Below are 25,749 nucleotides of genomic sequence, written 5' to 3' on the forward strand. Positions count from 1 at the left end.
CGCCCGCTTGACCAGTTATCAGGTCAATTACGTCGTAGCGAAGGAGATTCACCATTATCGATCTACAATGCCTCCGAGAAAGAAGCCTAGGCTCAATAGTCAAGCGGAGAGTGCGCAGTCTCCCGCCATAACCCCGGCCGAAGGCGCCACCCAGCGCACCCCAAGCTATGACCTAGTGTCGGATCCGTGGACCGATGAGCAGGAGACGGCGCTGCTCAAAGGAGTCATCAGGTGGAAGCCTGTTGGTGAGTCCTCCTATAATTAAGGACTTACCTATTTGAGGTCGCCCGCTTACGGAAACCTTTTCTCAGGCATGCACAAGCATTTTCGGATGGTCGCCATATCGGAATTCATGAAAAGCCAAGGCTATGCGCCTTCTCACGCCGAACACACGCGAATACCGGGGATTTGGAAAAAGCTAGGGACATTGTACAATTTACCAGCGCTTGATGAGAGGGTATGTAGATGCAACTGTTCTACCGCAATGCGTCCCGCTTACTCCGTGTGTCAATACAGGAAGACTCGCTCATTACAGATATCTCCGATGACGTCGACGGAAAAGAGGTGTACTGCCCGTTCGAGCTTCCCCAGGATGAATACGGGGAGAGGATGTTCGAACGAAGGCTGGCAATGGAAGGGTCATCGTCCCCCGCGCCGAGTGGTGCTCCCGGGTCGCGGAGGGGCAGCATCGTAGCAGACACAGACGGTTCGTTCCCATCCTTATTATTTAAGGCACTTCGTCTTCGGTACTGATGAAACTAACCAGTAGCCAAATCAGAACCCCGTTCATCACCGATTCCCACCAGAGGCAGAAAACCTGGCCGTGGCCGTCCCGCTGGACGGGGCACTCGGTCTTCGCGTCTTCAAGTGGAAGTCGAATCTCGGCGGGATAGCTCCGACACAGAAGATGAAGAGGTGGAATCCGAAGAAGAGAACGATGAGAGCGAAGAAGAGTCAAGCGACGCAAAAGAGGAAAGCGAAGATGACGACGGAGACGGAGATACAGGCAGTTCACCGACTGGCCGAAGCACGCGGGCTCGGACGACCAAATCAAAACGAGGGAGTAGAAGAGGAGGAGGCGTCTCGAGAAGAGGACGACGACGTTTGAATTGAGGTGCTTTTCCTGCGACAGATGTCTTACGGACAGAGAATAATGCACTGATACCATCCACAATGCGGGCGTTTGTGTGGGCTTAGCTTGTTACACTTCCAGCGATGTACGACTACTAAATGAATTGTTTTCAACATTTCATAGGGAAACCAAACATTGTGCAGTAGAAATTGAAATCTAGATCCACTTCGATACATATATAGTAAATCACTGCATATAGTCTAATTCATTCATGGGCTAAAAAGAAACAAGAGAGGGATATAGTACAGGAAATAAACCGAATCCCTTACAGGCGCTTGATGATGGCGTCGGCGTACTCGTGAGTCTTAGCCTTACCACCAAGGTCACCAGTGAGAGCCTAAATAAAGTTAGTCATTGGTCCTAGCAAAGAATTAGGGTGATATTAGCTGTTAGCTTACCTTGCCCTCAGCGAGAGTGTCGAAGATGGCCTTCTGAATACTGCTAGCGTGCTCGTTGAGACCCATGTGCTGCAGCATCATGATGGAGCTGAGAAGCAGGGCGGTGGGGTTGGCAAGACCCTTGCCAGCAATGTCGGGAGCGGAACCGTGGACGGCCTCGAAGATGGAGCACTCGTCACCAATGTTACCGGAGGGGGTCAGACCGAGACCACCGATGAGACCGGCGCACATGTCGGAGAGAATATCACCGTACAGGTTGGGCATGACGAGGACCTTGTCGTTGTAAGGGGTAGGGTCGGTCGTGATCTTCAAGCAAGAGTTGTCCAGCAGCTCAGCATCGAACTCGACGTCGGGGAAGTCCTTGGCGACCTCACGGGCAGTGTTGAGGAAAAGACCGTCGGACATCTTCATGATGGTGGCCTTGTGCACGACACGGACCTTCTTCTTGTTGATGGAGCGGGCGTACTGGAAAGCGAAACGCAGGACACGCTCGGAGGCCTCGCGGGTGATGAGCTTGATGCTCTGGACGACACCATCGACAACGACGTGCTCGATACCGGAGTATTCACCCTCAGTGTTCTCACGGATCAGGACGGTGTCGACGTTGTCGTAGGGGGTCTTGTAACCAGCGACCGAGCGGCAGGGGCGCAGGTTGGCGAAGAGGTTGAAGGTACGACGAAGGGTAAGGTTAAGGGAGACGTGACCCTTTCCAACGGGGGTCTGAAGATGGTTAAGCAGCGCACTTTGCGACGGAGGTGGTTTTACGTACGGCAAGGGGACCCTTGAGCGCAACGTAGTTCTTGCGGACACTTTCAATGGCAGCGTCGGGAATGGCGGTCTTGCCATCCTTCAGGATGGGGGTGACATCGACGGACTCCCACTTGATAGGGGCCTGTAACCGACTTAGTATGATTATCGCAGCTAGATGGCGACAAAAGGAAGCTTTACGTTTGCGGCGGAGAAGATATCCTTGACTGACTGAGCGATCTCGGGACCGATACCATCGCCCTCGATCAGGGTAACGGTGTATTTTCCCTATAGCGAGGTATATCAGGTTAGAAGCGGTTCAGAAGAAGATATCGTCATCATTTTTGCTCATGGCATCGCCGATTGGGAAATGGCCGATATTCGGCAGAAAGCTGCAAGGTGAAAAAAGAAAAGAGAAGTGTCAAAATAGCGCAACATACATCAGAGCCCTTCTGTCCCTTGAACTTAGCAACTCGCTCATCGGCAGCGGCGGAGTAGCAACGGAACTAGACAACAGTCAGTGGTTTTCCAGGTTTGACCCCATCGCGAGGGTAGGGCGCTGCATTACCTGCAGACGAGAAGATGCGAGGCTCGGAGCCACACGCGTTGAGCGCAGGCATTGGCGGGCGGGGGTAGCGAAGTTCCTGGCAGCAAACATTGTGACGATACCCCAAATTCAACGGCGAACAAAAGGGCTGAGAGGTGGAAGAGAGGAGAGTGAAGAGAGAAGAGAGAAAGCGGCGGTAGACCTTGTGCGGGAAGAGGAAGAACGCTGCTTGAAGTTTCGATCGGTACCGCCGCTGCCGATCCGACCGGGATGGAGCAACGCATGGGAGCGGCAGCCTGTCTCTGGTCGGCATTGGTCCACTTGGAGTCTTGGGTCTCATCAGATAAGTCTCCCCAAGCCAGGGAAGCGCCAGCTACGCCGTTACACGCCTTCGTATTTCCTCTTCCTGCCTAGATCCAATATTCATCCTGCTTTCGAGCTACTTCTCCACATTCGTCACTTTCCGCTCCCTCGTGCGCTATCTGCATGCGTCTCCGCGGCTGGTTGTCATCACTGTCAATCCCTCCTCTCGGACCCCTTGGTGGAGCTCAGGCCTGCGCTCGCCAGGATGACTGACGCCGACATTGCCCATTTCTACAATTTACCATCGGCTTATCCAGAGGAATGGCCCGCGGAGCTGGACGATGAAGATGAAGAGGAGGAGGAGGCTCTTCAGCGCCGTGGCTCGAAGTCTAGCTACCATGTCCTCGATCGGAGCAACAGTCGGCGGGGTCCTAACCTCGGGGGGTTGAAAGGCAACAGTGGCCGGGAGAACCTTGTGAAGGTTGACGAGCCTGATCCTCTGGGCTCTACTAACAGTGTTCTCAACACTCTCAGAAAACGCGGATTACCCGTTGCTGAAGACAGCCGCCTACGGAACCGCTTCCTACTCTCCTCCACCGGGTTCTCGCCCGCCCTCTTCCTCTCGCAAGTCCATTCTGACGCTTCCATTGAGTCTCTCATTGACGGACTCAATGTACTCTCGCAATCTATTGACCAGAAATCCGCCTCGCTGAAAGTCCTTGTTGAGGCAAACTTTGAGAGATTCGTCCGAGCTAAGGCAACAATTGACAGCGTATACACGGAGATGAGGAATCAAGGAAGGGAACAAGAATTAGTGGCTCACCGCAGGTCGGTGGGACATATCCGGAGCATTTCCGGAGCGAAACAAAGTCCCCCTCTGTCCACCGAGAGCTCAGAATTCAGGAAAAACGCACTGTTGAAGGAGAGCGATTACGGCGTGAAGGGTATTCGAGTGCCTTTGACGGAAGCTTCCGTTAAGGCGGAGGAAGTATGGGGTCCAGCATTGAGCGGGCGCGAGAGGGAACAAATGCTCAAGTCTGTCGTTGAGAATATGGAGAGACGTCGAGAGGTCTTTGAGATAGGTGGGCATCTGTCGAAATCGATCAAGCAAAGAGACTACGAATCCGTCTTTGAGGAGTATCGGAAAGCAAGAGCTCTTACTCAGGAAGCTAAGAGTATTGCCGATCTTGCCGCAAGAGAAAGTCGGACTTTGACGGACGAGGAAGCCCATGTCATCTTGGCCTTGGGTAGGATGTGGATTGACGTCGATCAGCAGATCCAGGGCTTCAAGCGTGATCTCTGGAGGCGTCTCAGTGAAGCTCCAAGTACGTCCACAAGAATAACTACGTCTGGGCCGATCGAAGAATATATGGAATTGATCGGCGCTTTGTTGGAGCTGGGTGTGGACGATAACCCCATCTGGGTGTGGCTTCTCAGCCGTTACGATTACTTACGGGCGAAAACCAAGGCGTTCTGCGAACGCGGCAAGGTTGAAATCGAGATTTTGAGGCGCCGTCTTGCTAGTGGAGCGGAGCCGACGCCTCAAGAAGTGGCTTCTTACCTACGACGAACACCCCAGGATAGCTCAACTGGCCCGACCCCGTTGCCGGACACTGATCAAGTGATAGAACTCTGGGAGTGCGTTCATACATATATGAACCGGCTGCTGTCCTCCCAGGGAGGTATCCTTGGAGAAGTTCTGGATTTCTGGGAAGTTGCCCAGTCATTTATCGATGGAAGCAAGCAAAAGCTTCTGCCGGTTGGGTATGAAGGCGAAAGCCGTAAGCACCACAAATTTGCGTCGAGCGATGTGAGAGACCTACAAAAAGGCCTTCTTGAGCTAGTCAACCTAGTCCGAGAGGGTGTCCTGTCTCTTTTCGCCGAAGCGCCAGTGGAGGATGTCTCCCTTCTCACATCACCAGTTCAACCGCCGAGTCCGAGTAGTCCGATAAGCTTGGGAGTGACCCCGACGGAGTCCCGTTTCAAGCTTGATCCCAAGAATATGCCTTTCCCAACACCAAAACGCGGCGAATTATGGGAAGGCTATGCGTTCTGGCCCCCTTTCTCAAATTCCCTCAGCGGCGTCAATTATCTTGGTAAATTCCTCGTTATAATCGGCGCAGCAGCAGGAGAGATGGCGACACTAGAACCGGTGACCAACAGCAACAGCACCCGCGAATCGCTCAGGGCACTCGTAAGTGTCATACGTGAACGTGCAGTCCGCATCGCCTGTTCCGCATGGGAAAAGGACGCCCAAGTATGTAGGTTGTTGGAAGATTGGACCCGGGACCCAAAAAGAAGAGACTTGACAAAGATGCCAGCATTATTTGTCAATTTCCAGAACGCTATACTTAGTGGGTTGCAAAAGGTCCTCTACATGTCTGAAGCAATGGCGAAACCAGGTGCAGTTGCCGTGGTCTCACAGCCGCCAACCAAATTGCTCCAAATGGTGCGTCGCGAGTTTATATCGAGCATAGAGAAGGCACTCGGCGGTCTCGTTGAAACTGCAGAACATCCAACAGCTCGTAAAGAGAATGACGAATGGTCCGTGTCTGAATCTACAGCGGCGGCCAAGAACGGCAGTGGATCATCAGCTCTTCTTGCCGCGGACGCTGTAGATTCTCAGAGCAAGGTGAGTCAAGCTCTTATTTTTATGGCACTCTCGATGGCTAACTTGAGTACAGAATGTCCGAATCCTTCTAACGCTATCAAACATTAAAGCCTTCCAAGCGGACTTCGTCCCCCACTTAATCGCCAACTTTGAGAGCGCATTTTCCGTAACGCTAACCGACGAGGCCAAAATCATTCGCCAAGTCCTTGAGCAAGTCGATCAACGGCTATTCCAGTCATACACAGAACCCACAATCACCAACCTGAAGAATATAATCACAGAAGGCATCACATCACCAACCTGGGAGCCTACAACAGCCCGCCCAGAGCAAGTCCGACCATACGTGTACAACACGATGCTCGCTCTTGTCCTCGTCCACACCGAAATCTCAACAACTATCCCCTCAACATCGTCCTCTACAGCAAGCCGCTCCGCCGCTTCCTCTGCTTCGGGGCAATCGCCCCTCCTCTCGATTGTCCTCACGCACCTCCTCACACAAGTCTCGACTGCCCTCATGAACGCCTTCAACACCCGACCGTCATTTTCCTTGAACGCGCTAATCCAGGCTACCCTCGATACCGAGTTCATCGCGCAGACAATGTCGCAGTATTCGTCCGACGATGCGTCCGCTGTACAGAGTCAGATCTACGTGGAGTTGGATCGGCGGACTACACATGAGGCACGGGCTCGTCTACAGACTGAGTTGGGCGAGATGAGGGGTATTCTGAAGAGGTTGAGAGAGCGAACGAAGGGCGAATTTGCTTGCTTTAGGAAGCCGAGGAGCGGTACTTCGCAGAAAGTCGCTGGTGCTTGATACCTTACCTATATAATTAGTGCTTTCTAGTTCTTGAGCGATCATACTCTATTATATCCAATTCCTATCTCTTAATCACGTAAAGAGTCTAAACTTCATTCATACCTAAGCAAAATTGAACTGATCATCAATCGCCAACGGTAGAATGCCAACGCATCAATGAAAAAAAAGAAAAAGAGAACAACCAACTATGTAGACAATACACCGGCAAAACTCCTAAACTCGCGTATTGCTGCCCAAACCCAATCGAAGACAACTATAAAAAGATACAAAGTGCCTGCTCCAAGGTTTGGTTGCGCCATATGGGTATAGTTATAATGAGAGAACATACTTCTGCGCCCGGCAATAGTGATAAAATTCTGCTTGGATGGTAATTGCAAAAGATGGGCCTGCATCTTTGAGGTTTATATCCTGTGTTAGTCTTGCTAAACATCAAATAATTGGATCTCTTTGACTTATTACACGTCGGTACAGACGCGGTTAGATATGTACCGCAAGTGAATATTTACCGAGAATGATGTCTGGTGGTAACTCCAAGTGACGGCGCATATGAACCACGATCTAGTTTCAATGGGTGCTTCCCGGAAGAAGCGTCGAGCTTCTGAACATCGAGTCCTCGAAGCTTCCTGGCGAGCAGGCTTTCGCCTTCAGGACTCGCGACTGATGGCGACCGGTAGCCGCCGTACCCCGCGTCTCCTTTGGTGAGCTTATTGTAAAGTTCCGGTTCAGGAGATACTGAATTCGAGTATAAAGTGTCTAGCCCGACGATATCACCTCGGATTGAAGGGATAGGCCGGAATGGGTGAAATGGACGCTCATTAGTGGCGCGGCGAGGAAACGGTCCCCGGTCCGCTTTTTCTGCGCTGCTCCTTGAACTTACACGTAGCGAGTTGGGCTCGCGGCATGCTTTGTAGGGCGAGTAACGCGGCTCAGGATGCTGAATCTCATTGCGGAGTTTCTCTTTGCCATCGGGCACCCGGTTAGCGAAAACAACGCGAATGCTTGAGTGGAGATAATACCGCCCTCTTGACGGGCAACAGATGTTTAAATGAATCAAGTACCGCAGGACAGGTTTGTCATTTGGGTCATCGGAGTTCGTCAAGGATGCCTCCGGACGATCGGTGCCGTAGTTTGAGCGAGCAGACAAGGGCATATCCAGGATCGGACCAGCCGAGTAACTCCTCTGTCGGATGAATGTCTTCGTCCCAGGTTCCATGTCGGTCAAATCATAGGGAATGAGGAATAATTTGACGGCAGTCTTGTTGGGATTCTTGATCATGACCTGCAATTGACCTTGCTGTGGAATCCGATAACCACCCGGAGGAGCTTTAGGGGACTCTGTCCTCCGGTGTCTTTTCTCTCTTCTGCGGAGAACTTCTTGTTGGTCATTATGCTTGGCCTGCATAGCGTCCTCAGCAAGATGATTGTGGCGGCTATCGGCTGGCTCTTGATGCCGTCTGCGGCGCCGATTATTGGTTGGAATTTCTCTCGGCAGCGAGTTCTCAAGATCAATCATTCCAACATAGGGGCTGGGGCTATCGTCGGAGACTGTGCGCCCATTGCCAGAGGTCGGATAGCTGTAAAATACTGCAGGGAATGGAACCGTGACGTGCGGGGGGCATTTGAGGCTCGGTTTGCCCTTGCTCTTGCCTAATACACCGATTTGTGCGGTGAAGTCCAAAGGTTTGGACGGGCAAGTTGACATTCTCCCACGGAGTATGGATTCCTCATATGACCCAACCATCGGAGCGTGGGGCCTACCAGATACCTCGGACGAGAGTGATGGTCTCCGAGTCCGCGGGGAGTGCCCATTAATTGACGACGCAAGTTGAAGGCTGTAAGAGGAAGCCAAAGGCCGATGAGGCGACTGGGGAAAAGTATCCCATCTTGTCGGACGGCTTGGTCCAAACTGAATAGAACCTGCCTGCAGCTCTCTGAATGTGTCGGGCGGAAGGGTCCGCCGGCGATTTGTCTTTTCAAACAAAGCTCGACAATGCTCGGAATCCGTCCGAGGGGAGAAATCCAAGTCGGTGTTATTCGCTTGATGGACTAAAGGGCTAGTTGGTGCCTTGAGGACATAGCTAGACGAGAAGGATCCAAGCGATGGCGCAGGCGAACGGTTTTCATCGGAGACTATCGCTTCTCGAGCTTGTAGCGGAGCGGTTTGCGTGAGGGATGGGAATGAGGGAGCGGCGAACCATGGAGTTGTAGGGGACGAGGCAAAGAAAGAGATTCCAGGGTTAGCACCCCGGTCAGGTATTGGTGATTGCGGTGATTGCTGCTGCCGCTCGTATTGAGTTGTTCCCTCCCGAAAATCGCCCGAATGGAGGGCCGAGCGAGGCCGCTCTATTTCAGCTGGCGATGCGAGTTCTGAGTTGCGATCTCGAAAAGATTGGTTATCCTGCTCACTCGCCACTGAAGACCTTTCGGGGGTATGAAGCACGTGGAGGTCTGCTCTGTCCCCTAACTATACACGAATCAACGTTAACAGGCCTAGAAACCGTGAGAGATATGACAAAACCTTGGATTGACTAACCGAGCTATAATGCGACCATTTCGGAGTCTCCGCAGCTTTGATATAATGTATCAATTCCTCTCGATCATGCGGACGCAATCTTGCCGGACTGGGGCTTTGTGAATGACGCCCTTGAAAGGAGTTTTCATTTTGATTTAATGATCGAAGTTTGGCCGCACGGTAGTCCAACCAGCTGGAATCGGGCTGAGAGCCTTCCTGAGCCATGTGCTGGTCTTCCTCCCAAAGGTCGTAGAACCGCCGACTTTCGGAATCTTGAAAGATAGGCATTGTCTCCGAGAGGTGAGCGGGCAAGTATATCTCATAAAAGGGCTATCATCGCAGCAGAGAAGTCTGAAACACAGTGAGGCGCCGAGGGTGGTTTGATCGAGCGATGAGTGCGTGGAGTGATGTACAATATGCGGAGACGGAGGACGACCTCGGTGGTGGCGGCGAATATCCGTGTGGATAAAGAGGAGGAAAGAGAGGCGACTATAGAAGCAAACGGCAGTTTAATGCTATGTGACGGTAAGGGTACGCAAGTCTGGAGAACGGAATCTGTCAAGGAAGTTTGGGCTTCTTGTCCGCCGGGGACAAAGAGGTAAGGAGGGAATATATTCAACGGACGGAGCAGGGCGGCTTCTTGGGGCTGCTGGACATCAGAGCATCAGAGTCATGGCCGTTCCCCACTCGTATCCCTCACGTTCCCGCAGTAGAACACTGCCAATCCCAGAAACGGTCAAATAGCGTCATAATTTGAGGATGGTTTTTATCACTTTATAAATCCAATAACACCTATCAATAACTAACGCACAACGTAATAAAGAATTAATCCGTTTCAGACTACAGCCGGTTGCGACTACATATTTGTTGCTGGGCGGATGACATCTCATACTACGGTGTACCTATAGTGGACAACGGTAAAATGGCTCATCCACCACCAACTTCGGTAAGGTAATGCCCAATTTTAAGTCCTAAAGTCATGGACACATAGTCGTAGATCCTTGTGGTGGTCAGTTGACTGCCTAAAGCACATGTACCAAGTTAGGGCAACATCAGTGCTGAGACCCTAGCAATTGGACAGCCACATAGTCAAGTTTCTCACATTTATTTCTAACTTCGCCGGTTCCAGAAATAGTCGGGCCATGTCCATTCACCTTCTGAGAGCTAAAGCTGTCTTGGTCGAAACATTCGGTGTCCGAAAGGTCCCCTTCATTCTGACCGCAAGGGGGGACGTTCTAATTCGGGGTGCTACCCTGTAAAAATGCTGTAAAACGACCAAGACTAACTTCACTGGTTTGGGCGTCCCGTAGCAAACAACTCATCCTCGAAAGGTTCAGATGCAAGGCATCATATGGAGTACCTTGCTGATATGCCCATGTGAACTGGCTTAAGTCCGTCCAAGCTCGGTAATACTGAGTACACTAGTCCGGATTAGAAATAGCCGCGGCAGTGAAAATCAAGCTAGGCCCGATTAAATCATTGATGGCGGGACTTTTCTTATCGATGAAGATTTTCCCCAAGTCGAGCTCATTATCTCAACACCTGGACGAAAGAACGAACGTTTATTCCGAAACTCATAATGACACCAAACCGTCCCTCTGAAGGCGCTGTGACGAGCAAAAAGCCCCGTATCGATGGCTCCGCCATCAAGAAACGCAAAGGCTTCTCCGTCGGCCCTGCAAACCTACCCGACGGAACCTATCGTCGCAAAGGTACTTTTTACTATCCGCTGCATGACTGCACTAGGTAGATGCTGACTTCCGCGTTAGCTCAGAAAATTAAAGCCGACTTGATCCAGAAAGCCAAAGTCAAAAAGGCGTATGCGAAAGTAAAAGCCGCGGAACTCGCCGCACCTCAACCCAAGCAATTCTACCTCCAACACGAAGAACACGAAGAACAGGAAGGAAACAAAGGTCAGAATGGCGAGGCTGTGGCGAGTTTAGAGCTCCATCCGGCTCGACAGGCAATGCTGGATACACCCCACGCGGAACCTGAGCGGGTAGAGAGAAGGAAAGAAGGACAAGGAGAGCGAAGAGGCCGGAAGCCCATGCGTGGGGCATTTGCGAAGGAGCTGGAGATTGCGGAAAAGAGAAAGCAGGCAGCCGAGAAGAAGAGGGAGCAGCGGGAGTTTAGGGCTAAGGATAGAGAGGCTATGGTCAGAGCAAAGCGGCCGGATCAGAATGGAAAGCGAAGACTGGGGAGGGAGAGTAAAGTGTTGCTCAGTCGAGTTCAGAGGATGGTTGCGGAGTCTGCCTAGGAGCAGAAGGACGAAAAAGTGTTATTACAAGCATGATACCCGCTCATAATGGTTATTTTTTCTTTCAACGTGAATATGGATATTGCATGGGGGATGCTTGTCTATTTAGCTTGAATCTGCATGTTCAGAGTAGTCAAGAACTAGGTTTAAAAATTGTAAGTATAATATGGCTGTCTATTTGCAACGAAAAGCGGATGCCCGCGGGACTTGAACCAGTCAAATATCCAAGACACCGAGAGCGCCGCTGGTCTCTTGATACATGGCCGAAAAGCAATGCATATGCTCTTTAACCCGCATGCTCCACAATCTCGCTGACAAGGACGCCGTCCTTGATGTAGGTTTTGATCTGCTCCGGGACGGGACATTCCTTTGTATCCTCATCGGTGCCTTCCTTGGGCGGAAGCATAACGTTGACAGCGGTGCATTTGCTCGAGAAGACCTCTGTACCCAGGCTTTGAGACGACAGGTAAACGGTCGCGCCGTCGACCTGGTCCATGAGCAGAGTAGGAGCAACTCCGTCGATTTGAAGGGCAAACTTGGAACACTTGACGACGTCGAGGCTGCTGACCAAAGAGTCGACGATTATGGAGAGGCCCTGGCAGTTGTCTATAGCGATCGCATTGGCCTTGCTGGATACCTTGATAATGGTCTTGTTGCATCGAGAGATGAGGATGGATTGGTTCTGTTTAGCGGGAATTTCAACAATCTCCCCGGGGTTATCGAAGTTCTCGACGAACCACTTGGTGCCTTCGAGGTCTTTGCGGGGCGGTTTCCGGCTACGCATGCTCTCGGGCTTGGGCTTCTTGTTGGGGGCTGGCGACTTGGAACGGAAACTAGAGCTAGGGCTTCCAGGGACCGTGGAGCTAGCCCGCAGGTTCGGGTTCTTGTGTGTCATCTCGGACTTGTCAACTTTGCGGAGGCCTTGCGTGACGGCGTCCCCCTGGTTCAGCTGAGCAAACACAGCCGACATATCCGATGAGGAGCCCGAGTCCTGCTGTTCGGAAATCATGGGCGGAGGTGGGGGCGGGGGAGGTGGAGGAGCGCCCCCAGGTATGTTCAGAGTTGGCACTGGGGGAGGAGGCGGGGGTGCTCCTGTACCGCCAGCAGCAGAACCAGAGCTACCCTTAGCCTGTCTAAGGGCTTCCTGTGCATCGATTCCATCCTTATCATTCCATGTCAGGCCTTTCGGGTAATGGTTGCGGAGGTAGGAAGAGAGCGATTTGAAGATCTGATAGTACGCCTGCATGTAGTCATAGTGCATACGATCCCTGGAAGCCTGTCAGCAACTGCTGTGCAACCTGACTTTAATGCCAAGAACATACTTCTCCTTGTATTCCTTCAGCACTTTGTTACCATAGTATTGGATACCTCCGAGCATCTCCCCGACGAAATCCGCGGGCTTGGGGTCGACGAACCAGCCAATGGCAACGATACCTTCGGCAACGGCACTCAGGTGGTCAATAAGGGGCGAAGCCCTGTTAGACTCCCGAATATTATTGATAGTATCGGATGCCTTGTGAAGCTCACTCATGAGCTCCGGTGGCTGGATTTCGGGCTTCTTCGCTTTGGTCGCAACGTAGAGGTAGGTGCGCTCCGCCTTGAATGCTTCAAGGACAGCGTTCGACTAGAGACAAATGAGAAGCGCATTCAATCAGCTGCCCTATCTACTGGCTTCGTACCTGCTCTGCGACAAGTCCTCCGATCTTCTTTCCAAGCTCGACGAAGTTGCCAACATCCTTATTAATCAAAGTGTCAAAGTCATCGATCTGAGACGGAAGAGGAGCAGCTGTGGGAGCCGCGGGGACGGCGGGTGTAGGTTGCTTAGCAGCTTGCGGCTCCAGTGCGGCCGATGTGTCAGGGGCCTTCTGAGCGTCGTGGTCGTCTAACGACATCGCCATATCCTCCAGGCGGGAGGTTGCGGCTTCTAGCCTGTAAATGCATGTATGTCATTAGTGCGCGAAGGATGAAACGACAGGATATAGAATGCTCAGATCCAAGTGTGGTTTAATGAGATAGAAGAACAAAATCTTACCGCTTGATGAGGGTGGTTAGATTATGCATATGGCTGGTCGCGGCCATGTTGTCGGTTCTCCGGGCAGCAAGGAGGCTGCGGGCGAGGGAGCTGAAGAAAAGATAGAAAAGGAAAAGGTCTTCGAGACCAGAAGATGCTTGGACAATTATCCAGATGCCCAAAAAGCTAATATATAGATAGCAGCGTCTCCGCGCCGAAGAAAGGCCAAGTTGTAGAGTGTAAGAGCAATTGTTGCTACGGTGTCGATGATCAACTGACGATACTCCTGAGCTTCTGCCTGTCTCCGCTGTGGGCCTTACAGAATATTACGGCCGTATTGAGTAGCTGTATGCAGTCGGCCCGACTCCGATGACGTTATTACGTATCAGAGTGGTAAGATTCCTTGCATTTCTTCAGCGATAAGAGTAGGACGAAACCCCACCAGAGGAGAGCTTCAGCTTGCTTTGCAACAATTGATCCCTGCTCGGTTCAATATGTCCGGAGAAGGTAGCACTGCAGAGGAGAGCAAGATATCCAGCGTCGAGTTCTGTACTCTGGGCATGTTCATCCTCGGTATGCGCACCCCAGCTGTTAGACAACCTCGGAGCATTGTTTACTCATGCATTGGCCTAATACCCAGATGATATCGACTTCGAGGGTTCGCGGCCGAGTGTGAAGAATGTCCTGGGTGGTGCAGCTTCCTTTGCGGTCATTGGCGCTCGACTAGCGGCTGGGAAAGAGTACTCGAGGTCCGTCAGTTGGATTGTCGACGTTGGCTCCGACTTTCCACCAGAAGTCCTGGATGTGATAAAAGCGTGGGATACAGACTGCGTTATTAGGGAAGACCCCGGTAGGTTGACCACCAGGGCGTGGAACGGTTATGGTCCGAACGAGAAACGAGGTAAGGGCTAGAATCTCAGCGATGTGCGAGAGAAATGTTAACCAAGCATAGCTTTCCAGTACTTGACCCCGAAGCTACGACTAGAGCCACATATGCTGTCAGACTCTCAAGTACTCTCGAAAACATTTCACATGGTCTGTTCCTCGTCCCGCTGTATAACCATAGTGCGGGAGATCCTGAAACGGCGAGAGGGGCTATCTTCTTCTGGCATCCACATTGATAGACCTATCTTCGTCTGGGAACCTGTGCCGGATATGTGCACTCTTGAGGAGCAGCAGAGATTCTTGGAGGCATGTCGTGAAGTTGACATTGTGAGCCCCAATGACCTAGAGCTGGGCATGATGTTTGGCCAACCTGCTTGGAATGGGGAGAGCAGCCTCGGCAGGGAAATAGTGGACAAGATCCTTGAGTCGGGAATCGGGCCTCAGGGCAAGGGATACCTGGTTATTCGGGCAGGGAAAGGTGGTAGTTACACTTATTCTAGAGGCCTAAGGCTCTGGCTGCCCGCCTATCATCAGCCTATTGCCTCCGAGAAATCCCCGGTTGTTGATCCGACAGGGGCAGGGAACTCCTTCCTAGGTGCGCTGGCCCAGGGAATGGTGAGCGAGGGTAGAGATGCGGCCAAGGCCGTCACATCAGTTCTTTCGGAGTCTGCAGTTTGGCGGAAAGTTGTCACGGTTTGCGGAAAGCAACAGAGTATCCCACTCGCTTTGATCCTCGCCACTGTCGCTGCAAGCTTCGTCGTTGAACAGATTGGCGTGCCTCGCCAGTCTACATCTTCTGGAGGAAAGGAACATTGGAATGGAACTGAATTCACGGAACGAGTCCGTCTGTACACGCAGGGATTGTATCGAACACTCGAAGAATCTCCTCAAAAGCACTTGCAGATCAACTGACCGATTGATAACGCCCTTCTATTTTCGTACAGGCCGCAAAATTATAGAACATAGACTTTGCCATACCATAGCTTTCCCCCGCGGCTCCCTTTGTCTTCCCGGCTCTTCTTATGACTCGTTCTTGGCCGCCTGTTGCCTTTCATGTTCAATAATCTGCTTGCTCCAGCTAAAACGGACAAGACGCATCAGTAAAAGGTTGGGCCTAAATTCGGCGCGCAATGGTGCAGAGGGTGACTGACTATCGGCTGGGGAAGAACCTGCCCGGCTCTGGCATCCTATCCCGGTATTCGCGCTCTGCGCTGATGCTCCAGACAGCAGCGACAATTCCAAGCATGGCCGCGCCGATGATAGCGGTGTTGGCCTTCCAGTTCGCGGGCTGGGCGTACCAGCCTCCGGCGGGAGACCAAACTTCCTTGGGGTATCTAGAAGCATGGTCAGCCTCGAGTTCGGTCAACGGCAGCATATAGGTATATTTTGACAGACGGGATCCTGGGGCCTCCACCCATTGTGACTGTGGGGATATTCGTGGGTTCGAAAGAAGAGGGTGTTAGGGTCAGTTGCTGGGGGGTTTGGTGATGCACCTCATCCCGAAGGGCCCGTCCTTGGTCGGCTCACGTGATCCGCGTCTTTCGATCCGGAATTGGGTCCCGTGACTTCTTCCGCCGCAGCTTTTTCTCGCTGTCCAATCCAAAAGTTTGTATAGCGACAGCACGCGAGCCCCCTTTCATAATACCACGCCTGACGTTTCCGCGGTGGCCGTCCCCTCCTGTTCGCCATTTATTCTCTCATTTGAGATTTTTGCCGCCGCTCAATCGTCCTGATGAAGAGGCTGCAACTCCAACGATGGAGCAGTTCGGCCCTATCGTCGCGGGCCAGAACTGGCGGCCAATTGCAGCGACAACTTTGCTCGAGCCAGAGGTTCCAATCGACTGACGCGGCGCCTGTACAGTCTGAAACTGAACAATTGACCGGACAAGAGTCGTTGCCTTCCACAAGCACTCATCGCCCCTTCAAACTTGCGAAATACAAACTTCCTTCACCACCCGTTCAGGCCGCACACGAGTCTGCGAAACTCGCCGCTCTTCATGCACGACTCTATCTTCCATCGCGATTACCGCTTGAGACACTAGCGCGGTGTCTTGTTAACCCCTCAGCAGACCTCAATCCTCAGTTCAACAACTCATCATTTTCCGTACTCGGCCATGACCTCCTGACGAACTACGCAACCGAACACCTTATTTGCACATATCCGCGACTACCCCTGTCGGTTGTCTTTGCGACACTGTATGCTTATGTCGGACCCAAAACACTTGCTGCGATGGCCAGGGAATGGGGTGTGGAACATGCCGCCCTTCCCGGCGGCGAGGTAGATCCCGGCCTCCTTCAATACAGGAGAGTCGATCCCGGTACCGATCTATCTCAGGAGCCTCTCACTGGGACTACACGACCCAACGAAGACCAGAAGCACTGGCGGAAATCGATCAACTCGAGCGTCGTCTACGATAACGAGTTTGGGGATCCAGATCTAGCAGGCGTGCCACCTTCGGAGTCACAATCTGAACCATTGCGGAGACCCAAGCCGGTAACCGCGGAACAAGCCAGCGCGGACTTCGTGCGGTCTATAATGGGCGCTATCTATCTCCACGCTGGCCGAGCGGCCGCCAAACGGTTCTTTGAACAGCACATCCTCTCCCGACACCTCGACATATCCAGTCTGTTTAACTTTTCTGAACCTACCCGTGACTTGGTCCGACTGTGCGCTCGTGAAAACTACGAGGCTCCGGTTGCCAAGATCATCAGCGAAACCGGTCGCCGAAGCAGGACCCCCGTTTTCGTTGTGGGAATCTTTTCTGGTAAGGATAAGTTGGGCGAGGGCGCAGGCGCCAGTTTACCTGAGGCTCGGGCGAGGGCTGCAGTAACCGCTCTGAAGGGGTGGTATCTTTACAGCCCGTTAGACGTGCGCGTACCCAGTTCTATGGAGGAGGAAGGCGCTGCTCCTTGGAAGCCAGTTTACGTGGATTTGGGTGAGGTGGTTGCCTAGAAGGCAAGCAGTGGAGAATTACCATTCTCTTCTACAGGGTATAATGTCAACGAGAGCAGTTGGCAAAAGCTACTCGGTATATTATGTTTTATCATTGTTTTAAAGATCGGATCTTGTACAGTATGGGCAATCTATTCTATCCTTCTGGTGTTCTCCACTTTTTTTTCTGTTCTTGTTTGCAGGTGAAGGTTGTCATTCGGGCGAGACTGCCAGGGCATATGTTTTTAGACATACAGTACATAGATGCAGCATCAATCAAAGCTTGCTAATACCTAGTTCCACCTTTCGACTCTACGCTCGGCGCATGGGTCAAGAATTACATACCCCTGCGCAGTTGTACCATCATAGCAACCTCGCACCAGGATCTCGTTTGGGGAAAGACATGGGTTAATCGAGAAATATAATGTATGACCCTCGGACGGTATCAGTATTATGCAATCTTGGATGTATATAATGACTAGGTAGCAGTATGTCTTCGAGGTCTAAGTATCAAATGGATTTACAATCTCGTCTTCCCAGTCACCATGGCCGCCGGGGTTGTCCAACCAGCTACCGTACTCATCCCATAGTTCCTCAATCGCCGCCCCATACAAAGCCGTCCAAAAGCTACCTTTTTTCTTACCTTCGGCGTCCACAGCTCCCTCCTTCGACTTACCTTCTCCAAGATATCCAACACGGCAAAGCCGATCGTTCAACAAACCAATTGCTCCCCTCCCAACCCGGACATCCTCCAACCAAGCCAAGAAATACGCCGTATGTTGGTATCCCGAGTCCCATTTCTCCGGCCTCTCCTTGGCAGATGTTGGCCGTGTCCAATGCGGCGGGCTCAACCCCGCCTTGAGACGCACGAAGTCCGCAACGCCCTCGATCAAGCCGCCCGGCGCACGGGGTGTAGAGTCATCGGGCTTGCCGTCAACAGTAGCGCGCGGTGCTGCGTATTGGTAACAGTGGACTAACTCGTGGGTGAGCACGCCGACTATCTCCGCGAGAGGATCGGCTTTGGTGCGGCAATGCTGGATGTACGCGAGGGAGATGTGGATTTCCTTGTGGTCGTTGTCAATGTCTTTGCCCGTTGTGTATGCAACTCCGCCAATGTCGCGCAGGAGGACAGTGATTGAGCGGGTTGGTGGGATGGAGGGCTTGAATGTTGGTAGGTGCTTTCGTTTCTTGCCGCTCGCTGCGGGGGCTCCGGCTGCGGCGACTGGTCCGGGCGTGGGAGGGGTGTAGAGTTGCTGGATGATAGCGGAGAGGGCGGTTTCTAGGGTGGTTGCAAGATCGGGAATTGAGGTAAGGAAGAATTGAGATGCAGGATGGCGGAGATCGTGGATCTGGAGCTGGAACTTCGGTGCGGGGAGCTTATGCGAGGGTGCAGTCGTGTCGGCGGCCGGAAGTGGTTCTTGGGAGGTGTCGCGGGGACCGGCAATTATTGGGATCGGTGAAGGTGTAGCCATCGCTGTTTGTAGTAACTGTTTCGGTTTGTACTATGAAGCTATGAGATACTGCAAATCAATGATGGGGGAGACTTGGATGTAGGAGCGGGGGATGCAGCGAGCCGGCGCAGCCCGTGGCCGACTACTGTAGGTTTGAGGAACGCCGTGCCTGGCAATGTATCATTGTTGCGGATTTGGAAGTATCCATTCTTATTGAATCTAAAGTAGATAGTTCATTTACAATTTCAGCTTCAATACAATTCTGACGATTATTGGGCATTCACATGTCCGAGGCTTCGACGTCTCTGTTCCGGGACCAGACTATATATACTTTACTGCCCTTTCAGATGCCAGGAATCAGGGGCATCGCCGGCCAAGCAATACCTAGCCCAGCAGGCGCACAGTTCTAGATTGTAGGGTATCAATATGCACCGGCAGAAGTTAGTGAAGGCGTCCGAATCCCGTCCGAAAATATCATTCTACCAAGTAAAAAGTACTAAATACTATTGTACGACACCGATCTACCGTGAAGCATTAGGCTGAAGTGGGCCCGGAGCTGTGGCCAATGTGCATTGAGGGTAAACAACGTTAGCCCGAAAAAGTGTCGATGCGATAACATCAACTGTCAACAACCACCTCCACAACATCACCACTGTCCCTATTCTCTCCAACTTTTCCTTTCGCTTTCTCTCGCTCCCACTTTATTTTGCCCTACCTACAATCGTCTGATCTGCGGGGGAGTATCCCTTTGCGCTTATCTTCTCGTCCGTGTCGCTTATCGGATCGCCCACCATCCCCTCTGTGCTCCTTCCCTCATCCTCATCTCTTGCCCGCCAACAACCTCACACCTTCCTTCTCCTCGCCCGCGCAGCTGCTAGAATTCTCCATGGACTGAGTTGCGACTGCCGCGATTCTCTGTTTACAGTACGTATATCAACAACTTTTCGCCCTCCGAATTTCCTCTCTCTTCCCTTTTCCAACAATCCGCTTCCCATATCTTCTCGCATGCTTAACGTTCCAAAACGATTAACCATGTATTTTACTGACACTCAACTGGCAGTTACTGCCTTTCTTATCCTCACCTTCCTTGCACTCGAGCCCATCTTCGTCTCTCTTGTCAACCTCTTCTGCCTCGTCGCACGCTACAGCGTGTACTTCCTCGTCTCCTATTACCTCCTCGCATTCGTGCGAATTGTGCTACCCCACTTCAAGCCTGTTCTAGCCACGATGGATCAAAAGGTGCGGGACATACTCGAGGCGCTGAAGGACACCAAGCTATCGGTCGAAGCCAAGGCGAATCGTCTGCTTGCGTTGAAGTCCGACATCAAGCAGAAGAATGTTCCGGAGAAAGCAGTGCCTCTGATCTTTGAGTGCTTGCGACATGCAATAGCCTCACCTTTTCATGCACTTTACTCGGCAGGATTCTCGACTCTCGGTCATTTCCTGAAACGCATGTACATTCAGGGACTCCACCGACTCGTCGCCGCCTACTCCGAACGACTCCTCGGCACACTCATGGACCGCATGGGTGACAACAAGGACCGCATCAGGCACCAGACTACCCATGCCCTAGCTGACATGTGGGAAGGCGCCGGTCCGCAAATCGAGAGTCTTGTCATCGGCATTGGCCTTCAGGGAAAGAATCCTTACCAAAAACTTTCTTGTCTCAATTTGATCTCCCTTGTAAGTTGCCTTCGATTCATCTCTTGACCATGAACTGACTGTCCACCGCAGACACTTACCCATGCGGACGTTACCGTCCAGAAAGCCGAGATAGCTGTTATGCATGTAGATCTCATGGCGAAAGGGTACACCCCACACATCATCGGATGCGTAGAAGACGCCGATCCCTCCGTCCGCCAAAATGCGCGACAGCTACTCATACAGATGTTCAGGTAAGCCATCCATCCGTAGAGCTGTTGTTTGTTATCCACCGACGACTAATTCTGCGTAGCGGCGAGCGTGACGACATCAAGCACGAGCTGAAGTTGGCACTTGAAGAGCACAAGGTTCGACAGCCGTATGCGAGGGAGATCCTTGCTGGTATCGGGCTTGACCCCGACTATTACGACGAAAACCAGCCTTCTCGTCCATTCTCAACTCAGCCGAGAGCGCCATCTCGCGCTGCCGCTGCTTCCCGCGCAGCGTCGCGAGCTGCTGTTTCGCGCGCTCCTTCACGAGCCGCCGTTTCGCGGGCTGCTTCACGAGCCGACGCTTTGAACGATCGTCCTGGCTCAGTCGTCACTCATCGTGATGCTACACCGGCCGACGATGATGGTCCCGTTCTGTACCACCCACAGCCGGTTCGACGTTCTCCTCCTGCCAGCGACGTGGTCGCCGCGGCGGAATCTATGACCGCCAACGACTATCATACCGAAGAATCGGTTCGAGGTAAGCTTGCTCCTTTTCAATAGCCCCATGATCTTCATGAATCTGACGATGGATTAGGCAAGCCTGTTGCCGTGCGTCCAACTCCGAAGCCGGTTAACAGCACCAAAGTTATCGCAAAGAAGGCGTCTTCGGTCGACCGGCAACTTGTGCCTGCGATTCCGGGACGTGCTGCGAAACCAGCCGGTCGCGACGCTGAGCAGCCTCTCGATGTTCAGCCTTACGATCTCGGTTCTGCTCAGGACCTTGAACGATTGCAACTTACCATGGCTCCTTTTTTTGACGGCAAAGAGACGGAGATGAACTTCTCAAGACGTGAGGAGTACACCATCTTGATCCGCCGGATCACTCATGGAAACGCGCCACAGAAGTGGCCCAAGGTCTACTTTGGTTTCGTCAAGGAGACCCTTACTTTTATCTTTATCACGGCGCATTCCGGTCGGACGACTCTGCAGACCGCTGGCCTTCGGACGGTCCAGTCGCTTGCACGCGTCAACAAGACGAAACTCGACCCGCTGATTCACATAATCCTGCAAAATGTGTTGAAGCTCGCCTCGAACGCGAAGGGCATCACTTCGCAGAACAGCAACATGACCATCATCGCTATCCTCGAGAATGTGACATGCAACCAGCGCGTGTTGGGTTACATCTTGGGCGCCGCGAAGGAGAAGAACCAGAGTCTGCGCATCTATTCGGCGAACTGGCTTAGCATCATCATCGAAGGCCAGTCTCGCCACAAGACTCACACTGAGGGAGTGGCACAGATCGCTTCGTGCATCCAGGGCGGCATTGAGGATTCCAAGGAGGACATTCGCAAGGCGTACCGCCACACGTTGATCCGATTCCATGGCGTTTTCCCCATGCAAGCCAAGAAGGTTCTGAATGCACTGCCACCGAAAACCCAACAATTAATAGAGAAGGACATGCCCCTGAACACCAAGGATGATTCGGGCGACTTGTTTGATCCATTCGTTTCGACCACCGCCACGAGCACGGCGGCGACCACGCCAGCGCGCGCGCCCGCAAAACGGCCTGTACCGAAAAAGCCTGTTTCAACTTTGTCGGCTGCGCCCATGCGGCCCAAACCCCCGCGCCCAGCAACCGCGGCCGGATTTCAAAAGAAGGAAAATGAGACTCCACGAAAGAACCAGTGTCGAATTCCTGGACCTGGACCGGAACTTTCCACACCGTCAAGTCCCCGACGAAACAGTGATCCATCGAACCGGACCAGCCCGACAAAGAGAAGGTGGTTGCCTCCTGGCAACGCAGACAACGACGACCGCCCGTTTGGGACCTTGGTCAATCCTAGAAAACGCCCCAGCACAAGCGAGGGACAGAAGGCAGAGAAGGCAGAGAAGGCAGAGAAGGCAGAGAAGGCAGAAAACGCAGAAAACGTGGAGAATGCAGAGGTTGCGGACATCGTGGGACATGTCACTGAGAGCTCGGCCGACGCGCATCGGGTGATGGCGTCATGGGGCCGGCTCATGCACGAGAAGGAGATGCACGAGAAGGTGGTCAGTACGCAGAACGTGGTAGCTGTGAATTCAAGGAAGGTGTCAATGTCCGGGGAGATAATCGCGTCCGCACCGTGGCCGAGCGAAGAGGTTAAGGAGCACCTGTCGCGAAGCCCCAGTCCCGACCGCGACTATGTCGATTCGGCCGTCGTATCGAGAACCCCTTTGCCAAAGCGGAACGTGACTCTTTGGTCGCAGAATGCTATCAACGCCCACGAGATACTTTTGAAGGGGATTGAGCGAACCCAGGCAAGGACGATGGCCACAGATGGATTCCGAAAGCTGCAGGGCCTGATTCAATACCATCCCAAGCTGTTTGAAGACGAGGAGCAATTCGCTGTACTGTTGATCGGATTGCTGGATGAGTTGGCGGCACAGGCACCCCCAAGCAAGACTGTGCTGTCGTTTGGAACGGTGGCAGACCACAAGACTCAGGTTCTGTATACCGTTAAGTGCATGTTTGAGAACTTCCGACAGTTCTTTGCGCCGTACTACCCTGGCACTGTCACGGCGTTGTTGGATGCGGAGAGATCGGCGGAGACGGGAGGTCACTTAGTCAAGACGATTGAGAACTTCATCGATGATGTGGTCGAGGCTTCGAAGGCGCAGTATGGGATTATCGATGCTGTTGTTAGGCATCTTCTACCTATTGTCAAGAGCGAGGCTGGCCCGACCGAGGAAAGGACGCTTCGAAAGGGTTTGGATGTCATCACGCTTGGTCTGGCTAGCATGAATGGGCAGTTGAAGGAGCTTCCGAGGGATCAGATGGAGTGCCTTGGAGAGTTTGTGAGATGTGTGATGACGCTTCCGGCTGTGGCCATTAAGCGGAGGGTCTTTGCGCTTTGCATCACCCTGCGTGAGATGGTTGATGACGAGCGATTCTGGGAGATTGTGGGATCGAAGAACAAGGGTGTCGACGGTCTGCTGTTCTACTATCAGACGAAGCAGGCAGCGCAGTGAGTGAACGACGATGGAAAGGAGTTTTGGACATGGTCTGGTCGGCTTTTTGGATTGTCTGCATGTTGCAACGAGACGGAGTTCGTGGTTCGTGGCACTTTGAATACGGTTCTCTTTTCTTTTGGTGATCTGCAAAAGGAGTTAGTTGTGTTTTCTCGGATACGGTCCGCTTTTGGCTTTGATTCTGTATTATACCTTTGTTGCTGTTTTTCTTCGTTGTTTGCTGTTTCATTTTTGCTTCCGCATTACTGTATACCCTACCAGAACATGGTTTAGCATAGCATCGTTTAGATAGCTACTCGGTTACTGTAGCTGAATGAACTAGTTAAAATGTATTCTTGATTCCGTCGTAGATTCTAGAGCTAGAGTACATTCAGTTCGGGAAAATGGTCATTTCGTCCCAGTGCATGAACTCGTCTTCCGTCTCATCAGGATCATGGTTCTCCTGCATCTGCAGATCGCCGTCCATTCGCGGGGAAGGAGGGACGCGCGAGCTATGGGCATCCTTGTCCTTTGTATAAGACACTGGTTGAACTGCAATTTGAAGACCTGGATTTGATCTCTGCGGACTGTTGTTCTGGTTGTTCGGTCGTGGCCGCTGGGGCTGGGGCTGCTGCGGGTGCGGGTGCGGGTGCTGCAGTCTTCGATTTAGGGCTAGTTCTCTTGAGGGACCGTCGCTCGGGTTGGACAACCGAACGGGCGAACTCCCAGGCGCAAGAGACCGTCGATCTTGAAGTAGAGGAGCTTCAGATGCTTGTCTTCCAGGATTACCACTGTAATGCTTTTCCTGACTCATGACTGTTTCGTTGTACCGCGCGAGCCATCTTCTAGCCGTGGCTGGGTCGCGGTCGGGCCGGGTGGATCGAAGGAAGTTGCAGGTCGGTGAGTCGCCAAGCCAGTTTGTGTATGTCTTTTCGGAGGCAATAGGTGTCACTGGCTGGGAGTTGGATGTTGCGGTGGAGGTGGAAGTCTGCGCTTCGTTGGGCTTGAAGGGCACGGTGTTAGGGTCGGGGCTTCGATCCAAGCCAAAAATTCCAAAAGGTGTTTCAGCGTTCAGCGTTTGAGTATAGGCGATGTCGTTTCCCCAAGTCCCCGCAGACACGGGTTCTATTGCTCGTTTGCGTAGGAAGGTTTGCGCGAGGGTGAGCTCAGCGCGTTCGCAAGCGAAGAAGTCTGTCTCCGGCTTGATGTATTCTCTTAGTCCACGGAGTGTCGGACAGGAACCCTCCCGGAAGACAAGGTGGTAAGATTGGCCCTGGTCTTTGAAACTGTTGTCCGTCCTCGCGAGGTCATGGAATTGCTTTTTCCGCATTGCTTCCAGGTGCTTGTTCTCCAATTCTTCTTGGCTCCGGCGGTCTTCTATTGTGGTCTCGATGGCGTCGCGCTCGGCGGTTGTCAGGCCGAGCATACGGCACACGGCAGGGTAGCTGTAGCGTTCTAGGAGGTTCAGGAAGATCTCGACTTGCATTCGGTAGGAGAGGTCGGACCAAGTTGGATCTCGAAGCGTTGATCTAGAAGGCTGAAGTGGAAGTGTTAGCGGACGCATTCCCATGAAATGTCTGGGTAGAAGTTGCGCGGGATCAGGGAATCGGCTCACCCGAGCCTCGCTAGTAACTATGCTCTCCGGATCAGTATCTTCCATATCCATACCGCCATAAGCATGCCGTCCCGCAGCTGCCATGCGAGCCATGTTGCTCACCCAGACGGGGTTGAGGTCTCCATTGCTTGCGATGTGGTTGTCGAGCTGGTCCAGCGGTATACGCCTGACATGGGCAGTCGGGGACGTCTCTCGCTCACTGTCGGGTTTTGTCAGTCTGCGGAAGTCATCCAGGCTTTCCCGCATGATCCTTTGATTATGTCCATCGGGTCCGTCTTCGTCGTTGCTTTCCTGTTCGGCGTTGTGGTCCTGTCTCCTTAAAGTCCGTGGCGCATCAAGCGTCGGGAATGCGGCGGGGGGTAGGTTCGGGTTGTATTCGATTAACGGCGGTCTCATGATGTCGTCGCTGCGCAGGTTTCGTGAGGACATGGGGGCATAGAGATGGTCTGGGCTGAACCGCTGGGGCAGGCGGATGGTCTTGCGGAGATTCATGTGCATTGTGTTGAGGCTCGCTGGTTATGTTGCCGACTTGCTTGAGGGAGCGGAAGGCATTGGTATGGTATAAGCAAGAGAGGGAAAGAGAAGGAGCGGATGTTGATGATAATGGCAAACAAATGTAGTCAATGAGTGTTTTATGTGGTAGGGATAGAAGTCTAGGAGTTGTTGCTGTTACCATTGATGCTTGAGTGA

At 52.6% G+C, this 25,749-nt stretch overlaps 12 protein-coding genes across 12 annotated transcripts; 6 read left to right on the plus strand and 6 right to left on the minus strand.

Moving 5' to 3' along the window:
- The first annotated feature begins 5 nt into the window (after positions 1 to 5).
- BDW74DRAFT_162171 (uncharacterized protein) lies at positions 6 to 1,235 on the plus strand. The gene is made up of 4 exons (XM_073725901.1): positions 6 to 245; positions 312 to 457; positions 517 to 706; positions 767 to 1,235. The coding sequence occupies exons 1-4, from the start codon at positions 68 to 70 to the stop codon at positions 1,111 to 1,113; spliced, it is 861 nt and encodes a 286-aa protein (XP_073579083.1). The 5' UTR covers positions 6 to 67; the 3' UTR covers positions 1,114 to 1,235.
- Positions 1,236 to 1,252: 17 nt separating this feature from the next.
- On the minus strand, positions 1,253 to 3,105 carry BDW74DRAFT_162172 (isocitrate dehydrogenase (NAD(+)) IDH2). The gene is made up of 6 exons (XM_073725902.1): positions 2,846 to 3,105; positions 2,718 to 2,783; positions 2,479 to 2,565; positions 2,300 to 2,422; positions 1,531 to 2,250; positions 1,253 to 1,469 (listed from the first exon to the last, which is right to left on the minus strand). Exons 1-6 carry the CDS (start codon positions 2,933 to 2,935, stop codon positions 1,398 to 1,400), a joined length of 1,158 nt encoding a protein of 385 aa, XP_073579084.1. The 5' UTR covers positions 2,936 to 3,105; the 3' UTR covers positions 1,253 to 1,397.
- A 121-nt stretch (positions 3,106 to 3,226) lies between these two features.
- Positions 3,227 to 6,593, plus strand: BDW74DRAFT_162173 (exocyst subunit SEC5). Its single transcript, XM_073725903.1, has 2 exons — positions 3,227 to 5,759; positions 5,812 to 6,593. The coding sequence occupies exons 1-2, from the start codon at positions 3,393 to 3,395 to the stop codon at positions 6,550 to 6,552; spliced, it is 3,108 nt and encodes a 1,035-aa protein (XP_073579085.1). The 5' UTR covers positions 3,227 to 3,392; the 3' UTR covers positions 6,553 to 6,593.
- A 211-nt stretch (positions 6,594 to 6,804) lies between these two features.
- On the minus strand, positions 6,805 to 9,663 carry BDW74DRAFT_96875 (uncharacterized protein). Its single transcript, XM_073734191.1, has 2 exons — positions 9,089 to 9,663; positions 6,805 to 9,019 (listed from the first exon to the last, which is right to left on the minus strand). Exons 1-2 carry the CDS (start codon positions 9,353 to 9,355, stop codon positions 7,058 to 7,060), a joined length of 2,229 nt encoding a protein of 742 aa, XP_073579086.1. The 5' UTR covers positions 9,356 to 9,663; the 3' UTR covers positions 6,805 to 7,057.
- A 929-nt stretch (positions 9,664 to 10,592) lies between these two features.
- Positions 10,593 to 11,467, plus strand: BDW74DRAFT_96884 (uncharacterized protein). The gene is made up of 2 exons (XM_073734192.1): positions 10,593 to 10,779; positions 10,837 to 11,467. The coding sequence occupies exons 1-2, from the start codon at positions 10,647 to 10,649 to the stop codon at positions 11,322 to 11,324; spliced, it is 621 nt and encodes a 206-aa protein (XP_073579087.1). The 5' UTR covers positions 10,593 to 10,646; the 3' UTR covers positions 11,325 to 11,467.
- capA (adenylate cyclase-binding protein) lies at positions 11,468 to 13,579 on the minus strand. The gene is made up of 4 exons (XM_073734193.1): positions 13,357 to 13,579; positions 13,004 to 13,253; positions 12,647 to 12,948; positions 11,468 to 12,592 (listed from the first exon to the last, which is right to left on the minus strand). The coding sequence occupies exons 1-4, from the start codon at positions 13,401 to 13,403 to the stop codon at positions 11,611 to 11,613; spliced, it is 1,581 nt and encodes a 526-aa protein (XP_073579088.1). The 5' UTR covers positions 13,404 to 13,579; the 3' UTR covers positions 11,468 to 11,610.
- A 231-nt stretch (positions 13,580 to 13,810) lies between these two features.
- Positions 13,811 to 15,186, plus strand: BDW74DRAFT_96898 (ribokinase family protein). The gene is made up of 3 exons (XM_073734195.1): positions 13,811 to 13,908; positions 13,976 to 14,236; positions 14,288 to 15,186. The coding sequence occupies exons 1-3, from the start codon at positions 13,830 to 13,832 to the stop codon at positions 15,130 to 15,132; spliced, it is 1,185 nt and encodes a 394-aa protein (XP_073579089.1). The 5' UTR covers positions 13,811 to 13,829; the 3' UTR covers positions 15,133 to 15,186.
- BDW74DRAFT_96892 (uncharacterized protein) lies at positions 15,187 to 15,685 on the minus strand. Its single transcript, XM_073734194.1, has 3 exons — positions 15,616 to 15,685; positions 15,372 to 15,554; positions 15,187 to 15,298 (listed from the first exon to the last, which is right to left on the minus strand). The coding sequence occupies exons 1-3, from the start codon at positions 15,636 to 15,638 to the stop codon at positions 15,241 to 15,243; spliced, it is 264 nt and encodes an 87-aa protein (XP_073579090.1). The 5' UTR covers positions 15,639 to 15,685; the 3' UTR covers positions 15,187 to 15,240.
- A 148-nt stretch (positions 15,686 to 15,833) lies between these two features.
- Positions 15,834 to 17,448, plus strand: BDW74DRAFT_162182 (mitochondrial 54S ribosomal protein mL44). Its single transcript, XM_073725904.1, has one exon. It carries the CDS (start codon positions 15,953 to 15,955, stop codon positions 17,171 to 17,173), a length of 1,221 nt encoding a protein of 406 aa, XP_073579091.1. The 5' UTR covers positions 15,834 to 15,952; the 3' UTR covers positions 17,174 to 17,448.
- A 130-nt stretch (positions 17,449 to 17,578) lies between these two features.
- BDW74DRAFT_162183 (basic secretory family protein) lies at positions 17,579 to 18,676 on the minus strand. The gene has a single exon (XM_073725905.1). The coding sequence runs from the start codon at positions 18,622 to 18,624 to the stop codon at positions 17,656 to 17,658; it is 969 nt and encodes a 322-aa protein (XP_073579092.1). The 5' UTR covers positions 18,625 to 18,676; the 3' UTR covers positions 17,579 to 17,655.
- Positions 18,677 to 19,259: 583 nt separating this feature from the next.
- BDW74DRAFT_162184 (uncharacterized protein) lies at positions 19,260 to 23,797 on the plus strand. The gene is made up of 4 exons (XM_073725906.1): positions 19,260 to 20,286; positions 20,338 to 20,498; positions 20,558 to 20,994; positions 21,052 to 23,797. Exons 1-4 carry the CDS (start codon positions 19,609 to 19,611, stop codon positions 23,463 to 23,465), a joined length of 3,690 nt encoding a protein of 1,229 aa, XP_073579093.1. The 5' UTR covers positions 19,260 to 19,608; the 3' UTR covers positions 23,466 to 23,797.
- Positions 23,798 to 23,835: 38 nt separating this feature from the next.
- Positions 23,836 to 25,557, minus strand: BDW74DRAFT_182910 (uncharacterized protein; the record flags this gene model as incomplete). The annotated part of the gene is made up of 1 exon (XM_073730375.1): positions 23,836 to 25,557. The coding sequence occupies one exon, from the start codon at positions 25,555 to 25,557 to the stop codon at positions 23,836 to 23,838; it is 1,722 nt and encodes a 573-aa protein (XP_073579094.1).
- Positions 25,558 to 25,749: the final 192 nt, after the last annotated feature.

The sequence above is a fragment of the Aspergillus multicolor genome (assembly GCF_047715735.1).
Source record: "Aspergillus multicolor strain CBS 133.54 unplaced genomic scaffold BDW74scaffold_39, whole genome shotgun sequence".
In the NCBI taxonomy this organism is placed as follows: Eukaryota; Fungi; Ascomycota; class Eurotiomycetes; order Eurotiales; family Aspergillaceae; genus Aspergillus; species Aspergillus multicolor.